General features: G+C 41.0%; 1 protein-coding gene across 4 annotated transcripts in view; it reads right to left on the bottom strand.

The window, feature by feature from the left end:
* Window positions 1-25,432, bottom strand: part of LNX2 (ligand of numb-protein X 2) — a 54,120-nt gene that overhangs the window by 23,542 nt on the left and 5,146 nt on the right. For 2 of the 4 annotated variants that reach the window (XM_015590354.2, XM_006904806.3), the window contains exon 2: window positions 7,680-8,166. In XM_015590354.2, coding sequence (XP_015445840.1) covers window positions 7,680-8,086 — 407 coding nt within the window. In that variant the 5' untranslated portion in view covers window positions 8,087-8,166. Of the gene's footprint in view, window positions 1-7,679; window positions 8,167-11,857; window positions 12,011-25,432 lie in introns of those variants that run through there. The other 2 variants (XM_025046941.1, XM_025046932.1) reach the window with 2 other exon arrangements.

The following is a 25,432-nucleotide window of genomic DNA, read 5'->3' as shown; positions in this document are numbered from 1 at the left end:
AAAAAAAAAAAAAAGGACAGTAGGGGAACGAGTACATTGGGGCAGGTCGGGCAGAGAAAACTCATGACCAGACGCTCAGAGCTGTGTCTCAAGTTTGTAAACTCAGCACTGAAAGAAAAAGGGGAGAAACCGACTTCTGTTGGGTGTCTAATTTGTGCCAGTCACTGTGTAAAAACCTTCATAGACAGAATCTCACCGAACCCTCACGGCCACTCTGTTATCCCCACTTTACAGATGGGAAACTGGAAACTTAACTAAGGCAACGCTACATAGCGATTAGCTACATAGCGATTAAGTCGCAGAGCCAGAATCCAAACACACTCCAGAATCCAAACACACTCGGGTCTGATTTCAAAGACGTCTACTCTTGCCAGGGATATGCTAAGTTAGTTCCTACAGTTCTTCTTCTAGGCCTTAGGAAAACATAAATGAAATTTATTCTGCACATTTGTCCCCGGGAACGCAATCATGAAATGTTACAACGAGAAAGGACTAAAAAACAAACAAAATCACCAACAGAAAAAAAATACACATCTTATTAAATGGAGCATTTACCAATAACAACACAAAACGCAATTGGCACTGGGGGATGTAACTTGGATTATTCGAGCAGGTAACAGTGTAGCAGGAAGCCAGTGCAGAAGATATCAAAAAGGAATAAAAACAGAAAAGACATGCATGTGACATTTAGTTGGATCAGCCTGGGAAGGAGCTCAGACAGTATTGCTGAGATAGTGAGCAGCTCTCAGGGCACTGGAGGCAGCGTGACCCGCCCCAGGCTGAGGGCTGTCCTCCCTTGGGAGGGGTCTCTAAATGCACGTGTGTTTTTAAAATTTCTTAAATAAAACCAAATGGCTGTTGCAGCAGCCAGAGCCAAACTGAGGGACGTTTTCTTTCTTGCTGAAGGTTACTCTTCCATTCCCATATTCTGGCTCTCCGTACAGAGGAAAAATTACATGAGAACTAACTGGATTTGTGATATAGTGGCATCATTCCCTGATGGAACAATGATTCACACTAGGAAACGAAGTGTAACAGAGCACACTACATCATTAGTCGCAGGTTAGCATTAGTGGAGGTGGCAGAAGTAAAAAAAAAAACAAAAAACACCTCTTCCATTCCCATATTCTGGCTCTCCGTACAGAGGAAAAATTACATGAGAACTAACTGGATTTGTGATATAGTGGCATCATTCCCTGATGGAACAATGATTCACACTAGGAAACGAAGTGTAACAGAGCACACTACATCATTAGTCGCAGGTTAGCATTAGTGGAGGTGGCAGAAGTAAAAAACAAAACAAAACAAAATCGATGCATGGTACTTAATGACACTCGAAGAATATAAGCATCTTAGAAGCAAGGGAAATGATAAAAATAGTTATAGAGTAAAACACGGAAAAATCATTTCGAGCGACGACAGTGGAAACGGTAGGTGAGGGTATCTGCAAAGCCACGCCTCCTAAAGCAATGTGAACCTTGACAGAAATGGTCAGACCCAACTATTTCTGGGCTCTGGAAATTAGCCAGCGTTCTGTAGCGATCCCGAGTGCATTTCATCAAGGAAGATGGCTGAAGCTCTGTAAAAGCAGAGAGCGCTGTGGCATTTGAACTTGCCCTGTTCCCAGCCCCACCTCCCAGCTCCACAGCAGCCTGGAAGAGTGATGGCCCACAATCGCAGTGGAAAGAAGAGTCTGCCAAGCGTCGGAGAGGTGGGCTGCGGTGCCTCCGCAGCCCTGTTCCTAGAGAACTGTCACTAACTGACCTCTTGGTTCCCTGGAAGACCCCTCTCGCAAGGCTGTCTGTATCTAGCCTGACTCGGAGGTCACCCATGCAAACTAACTTTTCACTGAGACCATCTGTTGAAAAAAAAAAAAACCAAACAAACAAATCAGAGGCAACTGTTTAAGATTGGGGCTGCCTAAGGTGGGCAAAAGGCTAATCAAAAAGTTTAGAGAGAAAAGCTAGGGACAGAAACGTTCACAGGGGTTCCGACGTGTCCAGGCTGCGTGCACGCACAGGAAACGACTGAGCAGGCATTGAACTTGCAGTTTCTGCTGACGCTGACGCTCTGCGGAAGCAGGAAATGAAGGCTAAGGAGGGACTGTCAGCCGCCTGGGTGCTGAAGGTGTGCCCCACCATGCACAGAGAGCCCCTCGGAGAGACTGGGAAATTTACCGGTTACAGGCATTCAAGGAATTCTCTGTCCAATCACTAGCTGACCAGTAAGCTGAGCAGAGATTCTGCAGAATTAGTTTAGAAAGGTCACTGAACAAATAACAAAAAGCAATAACCAATCCTGGAAAGTGAGAAGAATCTGATTTCCAGAGTTGCCATGTTATATTATTTAAACTGTGCAGTGTTCAATATAAAATTTTAAAAACGTGAGTATGGCCCACACACAGGAAAAATAGCAGTCAACAGAAACTGTCCCCGAGGAAGCCCAGACATTGGCCTTAGCACTAGACAATGACTTAAATCGAGTGTTATGTGTATGTTCAAGGAACAGAGGAAACCGTGTCTAAAAAACTAAGGGAAAATATGAGAATGACGTTTCACCAAATAAAAATGTCGATAAAGAAATTATAATAAAGAAACAAACAGAAGTTCTGGATTTAAAAAGTACAATAAATGAAATGAAGAATTCGCAGTAGATTTGAACAGGCAGAAGAAAGAACGGGTGAACCCGAAGGTAGGTCAATTGAGGTTATGATTCTGAGCAATAGAAAGAAAAAGCAATAATTTCTTAAAAAATGGCTAGAACCTCAAGTTCCCGTGGGACACTATGAGAATATTAGGTATGCAGGAAGGGAGTCCCAAAAGGAGTCAGAGAGAAAGGGGCAGAAAGACTACGTGAGGACAAAATGACCACTATCTTCCCAAGTGTGACGAATCTTGAAAGCAGCAAGAGAAGCATCCCATCACCTAGAGGTGACCCTCGGTAGACTGGCAGCTGGTTACTCTTCAGAACCATGGGAGCCAGAGGCCGTGGATGACATATTCAAACCGTTAAACACAACACAACTACCCCCACCAAAACCTCTCAACCAACAAGTCTGTATCCAGCAAAACAATCCTTCGAAAACAGGAGAACCGAAGACATTTCCAGATAAACGAAGAAGAGTCTACTGCTGGCCGATCCGCCCTACAAAAAATACTAAAAGAAGTTTTTCGGGCTGATAAGAGAGGACAGTAACTCGAATGCAGGTTCTCCGATCATAATTAATTCAAAATGGATGAGAAACAAATGTAAGAGCTACGACTATAAAAGGCTAAGAAGAAAACACAGGTGTAAATTTCCGTGACCTTGAATTTGGCAGCACTCCAAAAGAATAAGCAAACAAAGAAAGAATTGATAAACTGGACTTCATAAAAAATCAAACCTGTTTAACCTTCACAGGACACAGGAAAGTGAAAGGTCAGCCTATGGAAGGAGAAAAAATACTTGCAGATCATATATTTAATGAGAGTCCAGTAGGCAGAATATATAGAGAACGCTCACAACTTACGAAAGAGAAATCGTCCAGTATAAAAATGGGCGAATGATGCTGAGCATCTGTTTGTGTGCTCACTGGCCATTTAAATATCTTCTTTGGAGAAATGATCTATTCCAATCCTCTGTTCGCTTAAACTTGACTTTTATTGAGTTGTAAGCATTCCGTATGTGTTCTGGATACTAGACTTTTAGCAGATACGCGATTTGCAAATGTGCATCTGCTTTTTACATTACAGATGAGAAAAGGGTGCCAGTAGGCGTAACTTCCCTCCAAGAGAAAATGCGAATTTAAGATAACAATCTTGCCTCGGCCCACCCTTACCCCGAATGGCTCCGACACCATCTGATGAACTAGAAAAGCTCTCAGCATGGAAAACGGCTTCTTTAAAAGTTCTCTCTATGTTGTACAAACTTTTTACAATACTGTTAAACTGTAAGTTTTTTAAGAGGAAAAGAAAAATGGTTCTGAACCTTGCTGTAAACTAGGACATAAATGTTGTTTAATAACAATGACAAAATTTCCCATCCCCGTAAGCTTTCAACGTGAAATTGTTGGGGGGAGGCAGGGACGATGGGCAGAGCAGGCAGGGTGGGGTGGGAGTGGGGGCGTCCATGGTGCTGGGCAGAAATGCACAAAGCAATTTCTAAAATGTTATACACTACTTCTTAAAAGCTTTATTTCTTCTTTCGAAGTTGAGCGTTCTCATGTCTTTTAAAATTCTTCATTGCTTTACTAATATATCATCGGTTGATAACTACTAATTGCATTTATAACACATTCATCTTTCATAAACACTTTACTCTGAGCTGCAGGAGGAACCTCGGCTGTTCTCACCCTGAAGCAGAGTTCTTAAGAGCAGAATTTTCATTCAAACAGGGAAGGTAATTTTCAACTCAGAATTACCAGATTCACGCAAACTACTCCTAATGCTCTATTTCTACTAATAATGAAAAGATTTCCGAATCCTATGAATCCAGGAACAAAGGCAAAATAATCATATTACTGTTGCTGGTGCTAAAATTCTAGAGATTTCGATGAAACATACCAGTGTCTAACGAACGAGTAACACTGTGTACAGAGACGCCCAGTTGTAAAGATCGTATTGTGTCTACGATATCACTTGTTGCTAGTTTGTGTTGGTTTTAAAACTGCGGACACTTTACCTCCTCCCGTCACAAAGTGAAGCCTCTGTCCCCTCGCCCGGAATCTCAGTGGACTGCTTCACGCACAGTAACGGCATGAGGGATGCTATGTGACTTCGAGGCTAGGTCACACAAGACCACGTGGCTTCTGAAGAACACTGAGTGCCATGTAAGAACTTTAATACCCGGAGGCCACCGTGCTGGCGCGGCCACTGTCAGGCTCTCCGGCCGAGCCCACGCCTCAAGTTATCTTCATCATGGCGCCAGACGTGGGAATAAAGAAGCCATTTTGGAAATGGTCGTCCAGTTCCGGCTGCTGCAGTTCCTGGGTTTCAGTTCTTCTCAGCTGTGGCCCACATGTCACCTAACAGAGACAAGCGTCCCTGCTGTGCCCTGTCTGAATCCCTTACTCACGGAATTTATGAGCGGAATCAAATGCTTGTTTTATGTCACTATATTTGGGGCAGTTAGTTTCTCAGTAATGGATAACCAGAACACAGGTTAACAATTTAATTGAACAAATATTAGGTGAGTGTCACCTTTGGGCAAGGAAATTCAAAGACGGGTAAATACATGGTTCTGGCCCCCAAAGAATTTACGACCCAGCAGTAGATTCCAACCCGCTATCAGCTCGCAGAGTTCTTAACAGCCAGAACGGCGTCTGGCACATAGTAGATAATAAATATTGGCTGAATGGACAAATGAACTACATACTGTTTAGGGCTGAGTATTGGACAATAAACATCTCTACCTGAATTTCAACATTTTTAAGGGAGAGACTAGAGAAAGGTCAGGCTGTTCATCATACATCTGTTCAAATGGGATATAAATATCCTATTTTATAATTTACCTTTTTATTTTTCATAATCAAGAGTTACTCTTAGCTGTTTCTATCAATCGAGTCACTTACTTTTTCAAATCATTCACATTTTTTAATGCCTTTCACAATATAGGCCTAAGACACTTTGGAAATGATTAAATTAGTAGCTCGAATATTAATAAGCACGTTTAAAAATGGAATTTTCAGCTAGACATAATTGCTTAGCCTTTATCGACCTATAAATGAAAGGACGTTGTGTAATTCCCAGGTTTTTACATCATCAACCTAAATAGCTTGATAGAAAATACTAGAACTTCATCTACACACAGGCACACGTCAGAGACACTGCGGTTCAGTTCCAGACCATGGCAATGGAGCGAGCCTCGTAATAAAGTAGGTTGTAATATTTTTGCTGGTGGAGGGTCTTGCTTTCAATTTGTACAAAAACAAAAAACAAAAAAACCCCCCAAAACCAAACCCTCTCCCGCCAAAGAAACTCAACATCTGTGAAGCACAATAAAGCGAAGCACAATAAAACCAGTTATACTTGTATTAAATTCTCCTATTATTTTAGTTAAGTGAATATTCCTAAAAATTTGTGAAAATCTTAATTCACTGCTATCAAAATAATTAATAACTGAATTGGGACTCTGTTCAGCTCCTCTAACATCCCGTAACTGATGTTCGTAAAAGAAATCTATCCCCTAAAAAGAACAGTTCTACTGAGAGAAATAAGAAAACCTACAATATTCTTCGTCGTCCGTCGTAACTGGGCCTGACCGAGGCCAGCACGTTCAGAGTTCGCTGTCGGCTTCCAGGTCTCTGCCACCGCGTTCAGAGTCTATGCCTGCTGGTGGCCGAGAGGCAGAGACCTGAGACCACGTGCCTTTTCAGAAGTCTATATATCCATCCTGCACTTTCTCTTAGCTCTTATTCTTACACAATTTCTCTGTAAATCTTCATGTTTCTTTTAATAACACGTTCTTTCTCACTTATCTTAATCACGTCTGATTAGTACACTCATTTGATCACACTGACACTCAGTGTTACGACACGCATGCTCGTGTGAGTATGAAACTCTTCCTATCACGTAGCAGTGGAGAGCATGGCTCAAGCTGTGGTAAGGTCAGCGTGGTGTCCTAGAATGGCGAATGAGAATACTTATGCTTAAGTCTAACTATGCCTTGAACTGGCTCTAAATCTTTGACTCAGTTTCCTGATTTGTAAAGTGAGGGGATTAGATTAGATAATCTCCTCTTATTCTATGATCTCATGTGTGAGTAAAATGGCAAGCTCTTCTACACCTTGTCATTGATATATATATAAAATACGTGTAAGTATAATAAACTTAGTGTTATTTCTAAGTCTAATATATTGTACTATGCATTGTTTCACAATCAAAATTACTCCGGCTTTTTTTAAGAGAATTTTTCTAAGAGTTTATTTGAGCCAAATTGATGACATATGCAAAATGACTCTCGCTTTACACAAGTGGTTTAACTTTGAAATTTAGAAATATATGTATTTATTTCTGTCATTTTATGTGATCCTACCTACTTGACATGAGATGTATTTTAATCCTTCCTAAGGGTGTCAATAATTTTAAAGATCGAGAATTTTACGAAAGTCAAATGATAAAACTCACTAAACAATCAGCAAACTAAATTATTGAAGTTTTAAAAAGCCTTTGTTAGTAGAACAAAATAACCACTAAATGTCTAAAGTTTCCACAACCCTAGTTCTTGTTCGGTCTCATACCGGAACACGGCCTTTATATCAGCAAATAAAATCATATATACTCGTTTTCCCCGTTTCAACAAAATCATCACTTTTATTGGCTACAAAATATCCCATGAGTTGCTATACTATCATACTTTTAACTCTTCCCCTACCGTTAATTAGATGGACTCCAATTTACTGAACTGTGCACAATGTTGCAGTGAATGTCTGTATATACAATTTTTCCTTCTTTGGGGTTATTTTCTTAGGATAATAAGCTTGATGAAAGCATACTTGCGTCTACGGTTTTTGAAACGAAGTGCCAAACTGCCTTGCAAAAAGGGTCTATCATTTTAGAGTCTACCATGTTTCCGTACTCGTGTTTTTGATATATTTTAATAAAGCTAAACGCTATTCCGTACGACTTATTTATTTATTGTATGTCCAGTTTTTGTTTGTTTGAACACCTTTTACTTCTCTTTCTTGCAAGTTTTTTGCTTACCTGTTTTTAAGATGTGCCTCCAGGTCACAGCGCTGCATTACATCTTGGCACACTGAAGAAAACGGACATGACACTAATAATTTGTCCAGAAGTTTGTGAACTAGAATACTAGACTTCTTACACAACTTAAAGTGAAGTCTTTTGCGGTCCAAGGGACAGAAATCCTTCTCTTGTAAGAAGTTTCGGAGGCACTTGCAGCAGAATGTATGTCCACAGGGGGTATCTAGTGGCTGCAACAGAGGCTGAAGGCAAATGTGGCAGACTAGGTCGTCGTCCACTTCGTCCTGGTAATTGTATAAGTGGTTTTCCCTCGTCCAGTGCTGCTGGCCACATTCGAAGCACAGGGGGTTGAAGGAGGAGGAGGAGGTCTGTTCCACAGACACCATCTCGTCACTTGTTGTTCCCATTTTGAAGCAGTTTCTGGATTTTCACACGTTCGACTCCCACTTCCGGTTGGGTTCCCGTCACTAGACAGTGATGTATCAGACTAAAACGAACCAAAAAAAAAAAAAAAAAGTAATTAATATCCATCGAGATAGGGCTACAAGCATCAACACGACGTTACCGGTTAACATCTTCTTTAGTAAAAAAATTAAAATTTAGATCAGGTAATAAATTAGTCATAAAAACATCAATGTGAAATTAACTAATTTGCTAGTTGGCTAAGAATGACTTACACTGCCAAGTTTGCAGTAAAAAAAGAAACTGTGATTAAAAGGAAAGATGCCATATATTATATGGTGTGACATAAGAAACAACCAATTTGTTTTACTGACTGAAATCCCAATAACTCACTGCTCAATGGCTGTTTTAGAACCAATTAATGTACATAGTATGCTAATAATGCAATTTGAGGTACAGTACCTAATACATTTGCACCGGCAATCCCAGTCACGGTTCTTTGTCTCTGACTGATTTTATGCATTTATAGGACTAAACCAAAATTGTATCTTCGAAATGTAGTCTCAAGGATAATTTGGTGTGTTAAAAAAAAAAAAAAAATGACCTTTGCTCTGCACTGTTTGGAGAGAAATGGATTTCAAAATATGTATAATTTGAATATTCTCTTTATATATAACAGATTACAGGAAGATAGATCTGCATAACGTATATAAATAACATCTGCGCAAACTCCATAAAATATAATACTATTTTATGCCATCGAGAGAAAAAAACCTGCTCTAATTCAATTAAACAGATAAGACCTGCTATCAGTTTCAATTCTAGCTCGTATTATTCCATGCTTCCATTTGTTTGGGCTTACTCAGAGCAGCCGTGTGTGTGTGCGTGTGTGCGTGTGTGTGTGTGTGTGTCCTCTCCAACACAAGACTCTTACAGCAGCCTACCCCACCCCAGTTTAGTGCAGGCCCACCAAGGAACGCCCCCTGCAGATAAGGTTCCCACACTCCTGCCGCCGCATCACCAGGGGTTAAAAAGTCAGCTCTAAAGGCAGCAGCTGTCTGAACTCATTCTTCTGTAAATATTTACAGTATCTAGTATGTGCCAAGCACCGAGCAAGGGCAGATGAGGCGTAGGGAGAGGACGGTTAAGGAAATCCATTATTAAAATGCAGTGTGATGAGTTCTCTGGAGAAGGTGATGCGCAGGATGCATTGTGAATACAGAGAAAGACGAGGAGAACTGGCATCTATCTAACTCAGTTTGGCTTTGTGGCCGGAAATACTTTCAAAAGGAGAAAAAATACAGACTGCTGAGTTGTGACAGGAAACACAAGCCAGAGAGAAAAATGGACAAGGGCATCTCAATGCTAAGTCACAGGAACCTGAAGGGGACTCGGGGCAGAAAATGTACTTGGGGCAGGGGAATTAGAGGACTCAGCGTCCCCGCCCCAAGGACAGAGAGGTAGGATCCCATGTTAACGCTGCCAGCATTTGCTTCAATAATAACATTCTCCTCTCGTCGCATATATGTATTTGCTATTTTATTTACTTGGCATATTTAACAGAAAAACAACATGAACATTTTAACAGCTTTAACAAGAACTGCCATGAACTACGACGGGGGTGGGAGGGCCAGGATTCGGATGGAATGACCTCAGGTCAATTGTGTGGTTTTAGAAACTGCTTAATAAAACGACAGGAAGAATGTGGACTATCAGCAGCAATGGTAAGAGAGCAAACATTCCTTCTATTTTGTAACTCCTGGGGCTTATTCTTTACCCTCTGAGCGTTGGAACCTTTTCAAGGTCAGGGGCAAGGTATGTAAGATCAAGGAGAGAGAAACACCGTTTAGCTCTGGCAGACTGCTGCTTCAACCCAGGTACGTCGACACAGAAGGCCCACGGATGCTTGCTTCCTGCACATTCAGGAAAGAAAGTTCACATGCCCTCTGCTCTCCTTTGTGACAGTGGTTATTCTAATTTTTCCTTTCCTCAAGAAAATATACTGCAATTCTAGCCGCCCACATAATGACTAGGAAAGCATTTCTCCTAAGACTATTATGTTTTAGCTCTTTTTTCAATCTCTAAATAACTTTCAGTTCTTTGGTTATTTTCATTTTATCACAAAATCTTTTCAAGAGGAAAAAAACAACATGTTCTCACTTTAAATACCCAATCATTGCATATCGCCAGCCCCGAAATACTTCTGTTACCACGAAACAGAGGAAAACTTATCACGGGCAGAGCATGTGCGTATTAATGCTGATTGAGGGGCTGCGAGACCCCACCACATTAGCAGTCACTCGGCAGCCAGTCTGTGAGGGGTCAGATCCTCGCCCAGGCACTTACTGGCTTTGTGACCTTACTAAATGTATTTCTTTCCCATATGTGAATTGGGGGTAAATACAGTGCCTATCTCAAAGGGTCGATATAAGGAATAAATAAGCACGTGTGTGTGTGTGTGTGTGTATATATATATATATGTGTGTGTGTATACATAAATACGATATCTATATCTATAGATATAGATATAGATATATATGTGTGTGTGTATACATAAATACACACATCTTCAAACATTGCCTGACACATGGTAGATGCTCTAGAAGCGTTGGCTATTATCACTATTGCTGAAGGAAAGAAACGAAAGTTTAGACAGATTTTAATTTGCCCAAAGCCATGCAATTTATAATCGCTTGGTAAGAGAAGGTAAATGAGTTCCCTCCCGCTTCACATTAGCCTGGCGGTGAATGACGTAATTGCAGGACAGAGGCGGGTATCCCCTGGAGGCTTCGCTGTGTGAGGTTCGTAAGGACAGGGGGAGCGGGCCCTGCTCCTCCGAGCCCCGATCCCGTTTCTCTATTCTCGACCCAGGGAGGATGAGTTTATTTCTCCTGTGTGCGAGCCCACTGTGACACTGTACACTACTCACTCACACCGTTGTCCCTCCCCAGACTATGAGCTCTCTAAGCTGGACGTCCCACAGGGGAGAAGCTCAATAAATGCTGAATGACCGCCGGGTGACAACACGCTTGCTCACTCTTGGTTAGTTTAGGTGACCAGAAACATGTCTATGTAAACAGGAGGATCTGCCCACGTTTACACAATTCTGATTTCGGATATTCTATAAGCACAGTTTGAAATATGAAAATACAGGTCAAATACATAATTGCCTTAAATATTTCCCCAAATATACAATGTAGCGCAGTGGGTACGTTTACAAACTACATTATCCGTTTATCTAATATTCCAGGAAGAGTGAAGAGACAGAAACTATTAAATTGGCTGGGAATATTACGACACATTTTAAATAATGTCTTGGAAAGGAGCCAGAGCAATGGAAAGGGAGTTAGAAATCACCGGTTACCACCGACGCCGTCAGGATTTACGGGCCTGCTCTTGCTAATCTGCAGTACGGGAGCATCGAGACTTTCAGAGAGAGTTATGGTTTCACCACTGATTGGCCCACTCCGAAACTGTATGTCCTTCGGGTCATTTCTCTTGACGTCACTTCTGATCCAGGTGGAAGGGTCCCAACGGCCCTAACCTAGGAGATCCAGTGCAGGGAAAAACGACAGCGAGCCCAGCATTACCACCGACGCACGGTGAGGCGGGAAACGGCTTTGAGTCCTCGAGGCCAAGAGTCTGAGGACATCCTCTCCTCTCGTGTCCTCCCGCCAGCTCCTGCTCGCTCCTTCTGTCGCAGCTCAAACCCTGGCGGCCCCCTCCTCCCCGGGCACGCCTCCCCGCCCCGAGGCTCCTGTCGCTCTCGCACACACCTACATCCCACAGTGGCTACATCTGCCGGCTTGTCACCATCTTCTCATCTCTCTGAGGGCAAAGACATCAGTGTCTTCTTTACCTCTTGCATCCCCAGTTCTTGGCACATGTTATGCACTAAAAAAAATTTGTTCTCAGGCTCCTGCGTGAGCCTGAAATGTAGAAGAGTTCTGAAACACATAATATAATTATAGAAACGTGTAAGAGAAAAGCAAGCACACTTATCTGGGGCCCTGCAAAGCAATCAAAACACTGGACCTTGCCCTGTGATTGCAAACAAAGAATAACATATCACTCTCTTTAATCTTCAGAAGTCTCAGGGGAAAAAGTTTCTTTTTTTTTTTTTACTTGATATCACACAAGAAAATTTGGATTATATATTACAAATCAGCTTTGATAGCTGCCTTTGCCTCAAGCAGTGGTTGTCAAACTTTTACAGCTAAGGATCCCTTTATCCACTCTGGACAAGCTCGGCATTTCTTAAAAAGGAACACGCAACCTAGCAACCAAACTCCTGAGCGTTCGCCCCACAGAGATGAAAACCGATGTTCGCAGGAAAACCTGTACAGGCTTCACTGAAATACCCCCAATTAGAATCAATCCAGATTGTCCTATAACAGGTGAACAGTTACAGAACTATGGCACATCCATACCATGAAATACTACTCAGCAGCGAAAAGGAACAAACCACGGATAAACAGAACGACCTGCCCAAATCTCCAAAGAATTTCGCTGAGTGGAAAATGCCAATTCTAAAAGGCTGTATACTGCATTATTCCATTTATATAACATACTCGAAATGACGATGCAATTAATTCATTAAAATGCTTTAAATATTCATTTGTTAATAAAACTACAAACTCATGTTAACATTTCTATAAAAAAAAAACTTTTTTAAAATAAAAAATATAATGAGAAAGAGAGGCCCTGTTTTACATTTTTGCAAATCTAGAGCCTCAAATCCGTTTCTGGTATCCTCTAAAAAAAAAAAACCTCCAAAAAAAAAAAAAGCTCCACTGGACATTCATGAGAGAAAGTGAAAAGGGCAGGCAACGCCTTAGGAAAACAGTTTTGACCTTGTGGACCAATGAAAGAGAACCGGGGGTCCTGGGTCACACTCGGAACAGCTGGGGCAGAGCGCTGAAGGGCTGCGACGGCCTTCTCTCGTAAGCAGCAGCACCGGAAATAACCAGAGCTACTTTTAAAAAACACAAAACAAAAAAGACAAAACGCTGAGATGAGTCCATGCTGGAAGAAAGCACAGAGTCTGTCTTTCCTGGAACAAAGTTTTTTCCCCTGAGGGCTTCTCGACTGGAATAAGTGTATCTGGATATTTAGATGTATAGAAATATTTACCATATTATATGAGAGCCCAACATACATTCTGTTCTTGATCAAAACTACTTCCTATTGCTGGCCGTTGGAAAACTATCAAATATCAACTTCCGACAATTCCACATTTATAATTTATAAGTCTCTCATTTCCTACATCGAATTATGTATATTTCGGCACGCTAAGCTATTTGCCTCCTATCCCATTTGAGCAAATAGAAATCTTTGAAAATCCATTTAAAAATTTTTAAGATGCTATTTATAGTTAGATGTATTCTATCGACCTAGGAAATTAGTAAATTAAGCAAAAAACGCTAGAAGCTATGCAACTTAGGCTCTGAGCTCTTTGCCAGCTGGGTAACTAGGTCACTACACAACACAATCTTTCATTCGCCACATGTTTATCCAGTGTCTACTATGGGCTAGAATATCATATATATCCTGGTGCCTCGGCTTCCTGTCTATACACGACAAGCTTTGCTTAAATGGTAATTGAACACACACACACACACACACACACACGCGCGCGCGCGCAAACACACACACACACAGTTTAAACCCACTTCTACCATTCTTACAATTGTATATCTTTTTACGTACAATAAAATATTTACAGCTGTGTCATTTATCTTTTAGTCCCAATATCTGTTAATTATTATTTTTGATAACTTTAATAATATCTTATTCGATAAAAAGGAAGTTAAATTGTGGCTAGTAGGGAATTTACAAATGCCAAATGTCTTTCTACCTTTAATCTTGACCCACTAAGATATGATGAAAAACTCCCTTTTAATGGAAGACGATAAAGGCAGAAACTAAACTGGATTATCTACCCAGTTCCTGTAGGATCAGATAGTTATACTAAAGTTATAGTTTCAAAAAGTATACTAAATTATGTTACTTAAAGCAATTCAAAAACAGAATTGATATAAAACTATTTCAAAAAGGAAATATACCATACGGAATGCTAAACATTCTATATCACTAAATTCCCAGACATACCTCTGCCAATAAGAAAAGACCTCTTTGGGGAGAACTTTATTCCAGAAAAGTGACTCCGACAGCACGTGAGCTCTTCCCAGCAGCACCCCTCACCGGCCTCCTGAGTTGGAGCAATTTTCAATGTCTTCGAGAATGCCACTGAGCCACACGTGTTGCACAATATGCAAAACCTGCAGCGTGGGTGGTGACAGGATCTACACTTTTCACTGGTTTGGTTTCACCGTATGTGATGTTTCTCTGCTGGATATATTTTAAAACGTCTTTCTGTTACATTCGAAGGCAGGAGTTCTGATTTTAATTAAATAATCTTTCTTCTAAAGAATAAAATCTTTCAAACATTTAACTTCTTGTATGGTAAATTTAGAAAACATATTTTCAAGTGATTAACACATTCTTATTTTCAAGGTCTTTTCAATCTCTTTTTAATTTCTATAATCGTGGGTCGGTCACAATGTCTCCACCCACTGTCAATTATCCGAGGGAATGAAAAGCTTCAAAAGAATACTGACTATGGAGCTGGAGACCTCTGCCACACAGTCACTAGCAATGTGGCATCATACCGTGGCATGCACGCAGACGTCTATAAATCTCAACTTCCTCACGTGTGAAAGAGAAACGGTAGGATTATTATGAAGCTAGAAATGTTACACGGACAGAAAAACCTTCTACAAGCCACAAGCCTCATAGGACAAATTTATGACCAGATTAACGGTCGTAAAGGATGCTGTGGACGAGAACAGACAAGCTAGACTGCTGGGCGGCCCGAGCTGTTCCCACTAGACCGGTGACGGGGCCTGGACTGGACTCGCAGCTCTGCGACTCATCACCAGGCCACCGGCGTGGCGCTGCACCTGTCTAGTCTTTCTCTCTTAACCGGTACTAGCGGGCCAGACTCGAGAAACTCTCAGGTTACTCATAGATCCCAAATTCCACGATTCTAGAAATGTATCGAAACGGAAGACTTTTCCTTATTGTCCAACACTGTGATTACTATAAAAATGATCTAAATCCAAAGCTTATCAGGAGGGTTTTGTGTGAGCATTTATGTTTTACTTGTGCTTGACAATCACAGGACTTACTGGACACTCTAAATATCCCGACCCGAAATTTTCTATTTTCACAGACAAGTGTGTACGCACAAGAGCAGTGTTAGATGTATAACTGAACATCTCTGTATTTTTATGACGGTAGATGACTACGATGCTGTAAGACAAATATAACTTTCTTTACTGGTTCCCAGCCAAGACGATGTTACAAGATGCTGCTGCATCAATCTGAAGGACTAACATGGTTAGTCTGCTTTCTGACTTTTTTAAGGCAAGCACGGGTCATTGTCTGCAGTACAAATAGATAGTTTTAGATGGCGGATTTTGCTTCACAGCCAATCTTATATTTTTTCATAAAAAAAAATAGTTACAGAAATTGAGCAAACTTTTTAGTCGTTATTTCCCGCGTTACGTGCCAAGAGATCTGTGCTCAAACCTACACAATAAAGTAAATAAAGTGGAACTAACCCCCAGTCAGAACAGTTTTATGGTGATGGTATTGCTAATAATTAAGATTCCCAGACTTCACTGTCTTAAGTATGGGCGAGATATAAGAAATGTAAATGTTGCGGCTTTCCAGGCTAATCAGTGACCCCGATAATTAAAAAAACAGGTATTATTTAAGATGCTCGATGTGTTCCAGTTACAACTTAATATATATAAAAATAATCAGATCACGAATGGCTTTGGGCCAGACCTCAAAAGACCAGCACCGAGCGGCCCAGATCTGTTTTCTTGATGTTGGTCTCCAGGGACTGCGGAATCAGGGGCAAGAAACGAAGCCTTGATAGCTGTGGTATTTATCCAGAAGGAGTCCCATGGGTTGCCAGAGGTCCTTCTAATTTATTAAAATGAGTTGTTTGAATTCTAGAGTTCTAATACTAAGAAAAATTAAAAGAAAGACAATCCTCACTGTATTTTAACTCATTACCCAGATTCAGACATAGCGCAAATCAAACAGCCCTTCAAGATATTAATGCCTAATGTTACGTGATTGGAAGTATTTGTACACGGAGTAGTCACTCACATGGTAGTTATCACAATGTTTAATATGGGCAGGTCTACGGTTCTGCCCATTTACATTTCACGACCAAAAGGAAGGCAGAATACAGTGAAAATATTAAATCTTTCTAGGGTGATACTCATAAACTACTGAAAACAATTCGCTTTTTTCTCCCTCCACATCTAGCATATTCTAATTGAACGCAAGGGAAGACTGCCCTCCCCCCTCCCTGTTTTAGAATAAAATGGATGCATGCGACACTTCTCAAAATAAAAGCTATTCTAAGAGTGTCTACTACAAACATTAATACTGTAAAGATACAATCTACAGAACTGATGAACACGGTAAAATGCACCAAGACCATTAGCAAGTAGACTTGTTAAACAAGCAATGTAGAATTAGGCATAATTTGTGCTATAATATTCCCTAATAACCAAGCTTTTTAGCAAAATTTAAAATGTACCAAACAGATATTCTTCCATGGTTGTATTATATTTGCTAGATTAAAGGAAACTAGTAAATGTCCCATTTTCTCTTAAAGCATCATAAAGTGGACCAAATTAATTTTCATTATGTTTAGCATTCCCTTTAAACAGGAGTAAGCAACAGGGTCATGATTTAAAGTTTTGAAAACATAGTTCAAATAATCATTTTATCCACAGTCATATCCAGCAGAGAAAACCTCTGCACGGTAAAGTCTTCGTGTCCTTCAGGAGATAAACACTTCTTTAAGGTAATACAACTCGGGTGAGGTCAGCAAATTAAAAGGTAACCAGGTTAAATTTCCCAAAAGATAGCAAATTAAACAAATTTTGAGCTAATTTAAGTCGAGGTACGAAATAGTGTTTAAAAATATCTCTCTGTATGGATATACACGTGAGTTTACATGCATAAAATGTGCCTAGAACGGGGTACCAAAAACGAACAGTGGTCAGCTCTGGAGCAGCTGGGTGGCTGCGGTAAAGGGCTGTGAGCAGACTTGTTTTTCATCAAGAATCTACTGCACAGACTGACTTTTAGGTGTATGAGAGTAAACCCTGGCGGGAGCATGCACAGAAGGAAATAAAACAGGAAGTGGAAAGCAGCCAAGCTGGGTTCCTACATACATGATTAAAATTAGAAAGCAAACAAACAAGAAGTCCACATTAAAAATAGAAACAATGGATGGAGCATTAAAAATGAAGTAGTATGCCCAAGACAATGCCCCTCATTGTTTCATCTCTGTGTTTCCAAATTCAATAAGTAAAACACAAGCCTAAATATTATATTTATCTGCAAAGTGACCTCACACCAGAAAAATGGGAGAAATGCAGCTACGGCTGCGCAATCGAGATCTTTTTGCAAAACACACAGACGTAGTTTATCCGATGCTGTTCAAACCCATTGAACTGTCCAGTGCCGCAACACACTTCTAAGAATCAATTTAACGCACAGCTGCGACCACACCGGCCAGATCCGGGTGACTCTGCTTTCTTGTATCTACTTCCACTACGGCCGCTGAAGGGAAATCCGCGATGCATTCTTCGTTTCTAAAAATGCATCGCAGCGTCAACTGATGAGTCATGGGTCACACTCCAAATTCTTACGTACTAAAGAAAGCAGGCCACAAGTCTTACACATCAGTTGTAAAGACTGTCGAATCAGCTAAGTTACACATCGAGAGTTCTTTATAAGGTGACACAGATGATCGTTTTTCAAAGAGACCTGAGAAACTTCAAAATAAAACTGCGAATTCCGCGAGGATTGATAAAATTATGTTCTTTTCTTCTCTCTCCTAATAACTGGCAGGGTTTTATTTTTCTTAATTCAGAACATACGAATAGTTAAGTACTTTTGAGATACTGACAGGTATAAACTTGAGTCGGTACCAATGCAATAAACTCCGGCTTCATGAAAAGCCAAAAGGATTTTCCATTTGCCTTGCTTCTCTTAATTTTTTCCTACTTTTGCTATTTGGCCATTTCGCGGAGTGAGAGACCTCCAGGAGAAAGCACAAAAGGGCACGAAACAAAGATGACATTGCGTAACAGACTGGCCACGTGATCTTCCTTCCTTCCTAGCCTTGGTCCTTAGACTCGTCATTAATCTGCTTACCTGTTTATTGGTTCTCCTTCCTCCTGCCACCCGCCCCCAACACGTCACCTCCCTACAAACAGGGGCCCCTCTCATCTAGTTCATCGCAATAGTCTCACCATCCGGAATTGTGCCTGGCACAAAACAGGCAATCGATAAACATCCATTGGGGAAAAACGATGCATAATCACGGACTTAGCTGTCTCGGGACTTCCGCAATCATAAAGATGTTGAAATTTATTTTCACTTGAGACTATTCTTTACCTCTAATTTATAGTAATTATCATCTTTTGCCTTGCCACAAGACACTCTATGTTTAAGTTCTATCATTTAAATATCATATTTGTATCTAAATATAATTGTATTGAAACGGGAATCTGACTAGTCTCAATTTTTGAGATCAACAACTCCTATAATGTACTTTCCTGCCCCAAATATCGAGAACGGTACGAAGTACTGAGTAGAGAGTCAAATATTTGTTGGATAAATGAATTATTTTAAAAGAATCATAACTGGTGGGATTATTAGTAATTTTTACTTGCTTTGCATAGTTTAGGATTTCCTTAATATTCTATAGTTAGCATGTATTACTTCTATAATTAAGAAAAATAGTGTTATAAAAAAGAAAACCAACTGTACCCTTATACCCTCGTGTACTTGATAATGTATGAAACAGAGCAAATCAACTAGATCTGTTACTTGCTTCTCACAAGTTATCAAATAGAAAAAGTCTTTAAAATAGATATTATTTTAAAATGAAATATATTATTTTAAAGAACATTAAGCTTTATCTTCCAGAAAGATATCCTTCCATAAATCCTGGTATATTTAGAGAATCATTTCTTTCTTTCTTTCTTTCTTTTTTTATTAAAGGAACAATTTTCAAGTAACCAAAAGAGTAATTCTTTATGAAGACATAAAGAATACTATATTATGAATAAACATTTTAAGAACTACTTAATGGTCCATTTTGCTTACTTCCAGCACCAAGTTTGATTTACTGCCTCTGGTGAACCCAAACTATAAATACAATTCAGTCATATTGTCACATTTAGAAGACTAAAATCAGACTGAACAACTCTTTAACATGTAAACCTTTTATAAGAACAAAGTTAATACAACATATGTCAGTTCAAAGTTGACTTGTTGGAGTCAACTTGAAGTTTAAGGGTACCCAGGCTTTATCATCTTTCTGTATCCTGCACAATGGATTCATTAAAAAAAAGTTTAGACCTTTGTATAAATAGCTACCAGACCGTTAAGAAAAATCCAGACTCACAGAATAAGTCCTGAAAAGGCTCTCGATGTTATTTAGGTTCTCAATGTAATTACATACTGTCAAAGGCAGAAAAATCATTCAAACGTGCCGACGAAAGCACTCCATATACCTGGGAAAAGAATAGGTCAGAGAGCCAGAGAAACTGTATCTATTTTTAACAAACTCGGAAATTAGTCTATTGAAGTATCAGTTAATGTATCTCATCTATAATGAAAGCGCAAAGCCAAAAATAAGCGAAATTAACGAGGGTAATAAATATTTCATGTGCGATCTAATTGTTAAGGATACTTCTGAAACCTTATTAAATGGCCCTGACAGAACGGTCTTAAAAGGCATGCTCGGCGACTGCTGACCGGAGGTGTCACGTATTAAGTCCGGGGGCACAGGATGCAGTCACATGCATTCTGATTACCTGGCTTCTCCCCAAGCATTTTATTTGTTTGCTTCGGCGAGCCCTAGGCTATTGATCGTTTCTACATTGGTGTCTCACAACCGTAAGAAACAAAAAGAAGAGAAAACTTCACACTAGAATATCCTGTTAACACCGATCATCAATCCCTCAGAACCAAGTGCTCCACATTATTTCGGACTTTTCCCTTTTATTTCTATAAAGTCTCGGAAATATGTTCGGAATATTGTTTGTACCCTTATCTTATACCATATTCAAAAACTCATCCAAAATGGATTAAAGACATAAACATAAGACCTGTAACTACAAAACTCCTAGAAGAAAATATAGGGGAAAAGCTCTATGTCATTTGATTTGGCAAAGACTTCTTGGATATAACACCGAAAGCCCAGGAGACAGAAGTAAAAATAGACAAAAAGGACTACGTCAGATTTAAAAACTTCTGCACATCAAAGGACACAATCAACAAAGTTCAAAGGCGACCTACAGAACAGGAGAGAATATTTGCAAATAGTGTATCTGATAAGGCAGTGGTCCTCGACCTTTTCGACACCAGGAACCGGACAGGAGAGAATATTTGCAAATAGTGTATCTGATAAAGGTCCTCAACCTTTTCGACACCAGGAACCAGGCTCCTATGAGAGGCTAACGCCTGAGGATCTGAGGCAGGGCTGAGGCGGTGATGCTGGCACAGGGGAGCGGCTGCGAATGCAGATGAAGATTTGCTCACTGCTCACCTCCTGCTGTGCAGCCCAGCTCCTAATGGGCCACGCGGCCTAGGGGTTGGGGACCCCTGTGATAAGGGGTTCATATCCAGAATATATAAACAACTCCTAGAAATCAACAACAAAACTGAAGTCACTCGATTTCGAAATAGGCCAACCACTTAGACAGACATAGTCCAAAGATGATATGCAAATGGCCGACAAGCATAATGAGAAGATGCTCAAGATCATGAATCATTAGAGAAATGCAAATGAAAACCACAGTGCGATATTACTGCATACCCGTTAGGATGGCTACTGTTGACAAAAAGAAAGGAAATAACGAGTGCTGGTGAACTGGAGAAATCGGAACCCGTGTACTGCTCGTGAGACGGTGAAATAGTGCAGCCGCCGTGGGGAACAGTATGGGTGTTCTCCGGGAATTAGAAACAGAACGCCATATGACTCAGCAATCTGACTTCTGGGTATATCATCGAAAGAATTAAAAGCAGGGTCCCAAAGTGATTTGCACACCCCTGTTCACTGCAGTACTGTTTACAATAGCCGCGAGGCAGAAGCAGCCGGAACATTCATAGAGGGATGAGCGGATAAACGAAATGCGGTACAGACGCACGGCGGAATACTATTCAGCCTTAAAAAGAAATCCCGTCACTTGCTCCAACACGGATGCGCCCTGAGACCATCGTGTGAAGTGAAATAAGCCGGTCACGAAAGACACATACTGTATGATTTCACGCTTCTGTGAGGCATCTACAGTAATCGAATCCATAGAAACAGAAAGTAGAGTGCTGGTTGCCAGGGACCCAGGGGAGGAAGAAACGGGGAGCTGTTGTTTAATGGAAACTGAGTTTCAGTTCTGCAGGATGAAAAGGTTCTGGACATCTGTTGCACGATGTGAATATACTTAACGCTATTGAACCGTACATTTAAAAAGGGTTAAGTTGGTACATTTTATGTTTTAACTACAAGAAAAAAAAACAGAAGCAGCATAAAGAGTTTTCTGCTAAATTATTATCTTGCTAAGATTCCTTTTACGTTAACCACTGAAAACTTAGCATCTGCACTGAGATAGGCTGTAAGCATAAAATATAACCAGATTTCAAACACTTCATACGAAAAGTGTCAAACATCTTATTAATCTTATATTGACTAGATAGCAACACATTTTGAGTATATTGCTTTAAATAAAATACTAAATTTAAAAATGCTGTTATGGAGTCAGTGAAGCTTTGCTGTAGAAGCTTTCAGAGTAGAGCACATTTAGAAGCTGGTGTGAAAGCCAGCGGCGAGAAAGGAAGGAAGTTCATTAACGAAGCCTCTCCTGAGATTCTGAAGGATGAGATCGGGGCTACATGTGGGAAAGTCAGCCTTCACCGGATCTGAGGCTGATGGAGGAGTCGAGGAGGGGAGGGAGAGAAATCTGAGAAACCGAACCGGACCATTAGGAAGTGACCAGATTATCTACAGACTGCAGAAGATGTGGGGATTGGATAAAATGGTCTGTAAAGGATGAAGGTTTGGAATAACCCATGAGCGACGAAGAACAAAATCCTTTTTGGGGCCAACGAGGCTACTTGATCTGGCCCCGACTATCTCCCTGACCTCGACCTTGGCCTACGTCACCGTCCCTCAAAGTGCTGCCCATCTCTGTCTGGCTGCTTCCTCTGAGGGGGGTTTACTTGTGAGGACTTCCTCAGGGAAAGGCTCCCCAGAGACGAGGTTAGTTCCCTTCCCAGTTTCCCCAGACAATGGCCTGTGCCAGCGCTGTCCAACAGACGTAGGATGGAAGCCATGTGTCCTTTTAATGATCTAGTGGCCTTAAAGAATAAAAGGCAACAAGTGAATGATTTTTAATACTTTATTTAACCCAATATAGCCAGAACATTTTCATTTCAACACGTAATCAATATAAAAATTGTTAATGAGGTATTTTACCTTTCGGGGGTACTAAGTCTTCACGATCTGGTGTGCACTTGACACTTAACGGCACATGTCGATTCGGACTGGCCATTCCAACGGCCACAAGTGCCGGCGACTAGGACTGGACAACACAGCCCACATCACGGCTCCGAAGCACTAACCCTGCCACGAAACCACGTGTGCTATTATCCCACGGATGCCTCTCCAGCGTCCTGAGCTCAGCGCCACAGCACTTGGCAGATGCCCAAGAAACATTTACGAGCTGACGGGAGCTGGGGGAGGCTGCTGGAGAGACCACTGCCCGCACTGGAGGCCCAGACAGGCAGGGAGAGCAGCGGGGCTCACTGGGGGTGCTCCTGGCCGGCACACCGAAACCAGTTCGGGAGAAGGGGCCAGAGAGAGTGCGCAACGATGGATGCCAAACTAGACAGCGGAGACCCCGAGGCCGATACCTGTTAATGCAACAGGGGACAACGGGAAGTAGGACGGAATAAAAGGGTCGGCAAGATGCCTCTGCCAAGAAGAAGGGCGTCGTGACTTAAAGTGTGGGTGAGAGGTCACTGGCAGGACAGGGGCCTGTGGTCAGAGGCCAGGGCACACACGTTTCAGAATTCGACTGGGAAATTTGGGGGAGTGTTAAGCTGCCGTGGAAGTGAAGGCCACTGGACTTGAGAGGGTACTAGGGGGTACCGGAAATACTGGAAGTCAAGGGTATCAGTCTCCCCCGCAGCAAATGATCCATGACCGAACGTCTTTTACGATTTTCAGTCCCACACAGGCAGAGACAATCTTCTTCCCATAGCCCGGTGCCGATCGCAGCCCGGATGCTTAGGTACCGGCTGAATCTAAGTAAGTTGAAAGTCAAAGTTCGAACAGTATAATCAAAAGAGTGGCAACGGTCACAACAAAATAATGAAATAAGTAAGGTATAAGAGAAGGCCTCCGATTGATTTGTTCAATAATTGTTTATGCAGTCTCACTGAACGGTATTAAGAATTCCGATGAAGGATTAATTTTTAAGACTGGTAGCCAACATCCCAGTGCGGGGTGGCGGGGGTGAGGAAGATGGGAATAGTTCCCAGACTTACTCTCCTTTTATCTGTGAAACGGTCATGGCCAGCAGAGCCCGTGGAGGCTGTACCACAGCCAGGTACGCCTTACTTTACGTAAGGCATAACGTCCTCACGACTTGGTTGTAAACATTTTTGCAGTGGCCCCATTACATACTTTAGGGCGACTTGTTATTTAAAAGAACTCTAAGATTATGCCTTCGATAGAGAAAAATTAAAACCTCATGTCTTACACATTAAAGTGGTATGCTTTTAAGTGGATACATGATTGTTCAGAGTATATATAATATATATACTGTAGAATACGTGTATGTATATTGTATATAATTACGTTTTTACCTATTTATTCCCTATTTTTTGCATTTGTTTCTATTTCTCATTTCTCCTGCCCAATCCCATTTTAAGAAAAAAAATCATTTTTCCCCCACATAACTTCTCCACTGAGGGCTTCTCACTGTCAGAAGAGCCCTAAATCTTGAGCCTGGGAAGATAAAGGGATAAAATATGCTTAAACCCTCCCTGCCTGCAACACGCTTGCTCCTTTGTTTTCAGCTTCTCTTATCAAGACTTCAGAGACTCTGCTCTGGACTTTTGCTAATAATCAAGTGAAGACAAAGTTATGATGACAACAGTCAGGTTAACTCTGCACAAAGCAGCATCCCTATACAAGTCTGTTCCTCCCTACCACACCCTACAGGTGTCACACTGAAGGGTGAAAAAGGAGGGAATCATGCAAGTAATTACAGCAGCTGGCATGGAAATCACTGAATCATAGTGGCCATACATTCTGCTACAGGTCCTACATCTTCCTGTAGGTACGTTAAGCACTTTATGCTTCCTTGTTGGCTCAATTCTCTCATCTTCCCTCTGACCAATAACCGTTCCAAAGATCTGAAGAAGTCTATGGGCCAAGATAGACCAAAGCCAACGGATCCAATTCATTCATTCGTGTGTATCTTAACATTTATGGTTCTAAGTACTTGGGGATTCTTCAGTGAGAGAAACAGATGTGACTCCTCCAGTACATCTGAGAGCCTCTTTAAAAGCATCCTAAGTGAGTGACAAATTATTATTATAATGTATATCATTATATTGACATACACTTGTCTTTTAAAAAAGTCCTCTTAATAACTTCTCATTAGGCTAATATACAAAATGGCCATTTCTTCTAACTCCAGCCAGCCAAAAACTTACATAACCAAAGATTTTTCTACCGTTTTGTACTTTCTGAGGAAAAGAGATATATGAGAGGAAAGTTAAAAGGATTTATTTTATAAATCTGCCAGGCCTGTATCAGGGTCATTTGAGGCCTGGCCGAGTCTCCTACAACTGTAATTCTACATGTAAGATATATATGTGTGTATGTATATATATATGTACGTACACACACGTACATACATATACATATATATTTTAAATGTAGACTATACACATATATATATAAACATATACATACATACATTTTTTCAACCAACACTGCTTCCTAAGTAGAGTGGAACCTATGAAATGAGACCTTTGATTCTTGTTGGATTCTGATACAGAAGATGGGCCTGGAGTCAACTTTAGCCCCACAAGTGGGGAAAAGTTAAATGGCTCTGCGTAATAAGATAAAAAAAGATCTGGATGGCGGGGTGGGGGCGGGGGGAGCAATCAGAAAGGAGAGAAAAGGAGAGGGAGAAGGGAACCGACCCACCCCGTCGTATGAGCCTGGACTC

Source organism: Pteropus alecto, unplaced genomic scaffold (assembly GCF_000325575.1).
Source record: "Pteropus alecto unplaced genomic scaffold, ASM32557v1 scaffold80, whole genome shotgun sequence".
Classification (NCBI taxonomy): domain Eukaryota; kingdom Metazoa; phylum Chordata; class Mammalia; order Chiroptera; family Pteropodidae; genus Pteropus; species Pteropus alecto.
This window is presented reverse-complemented; position numbering and strand designations above follow the sequence as displayed.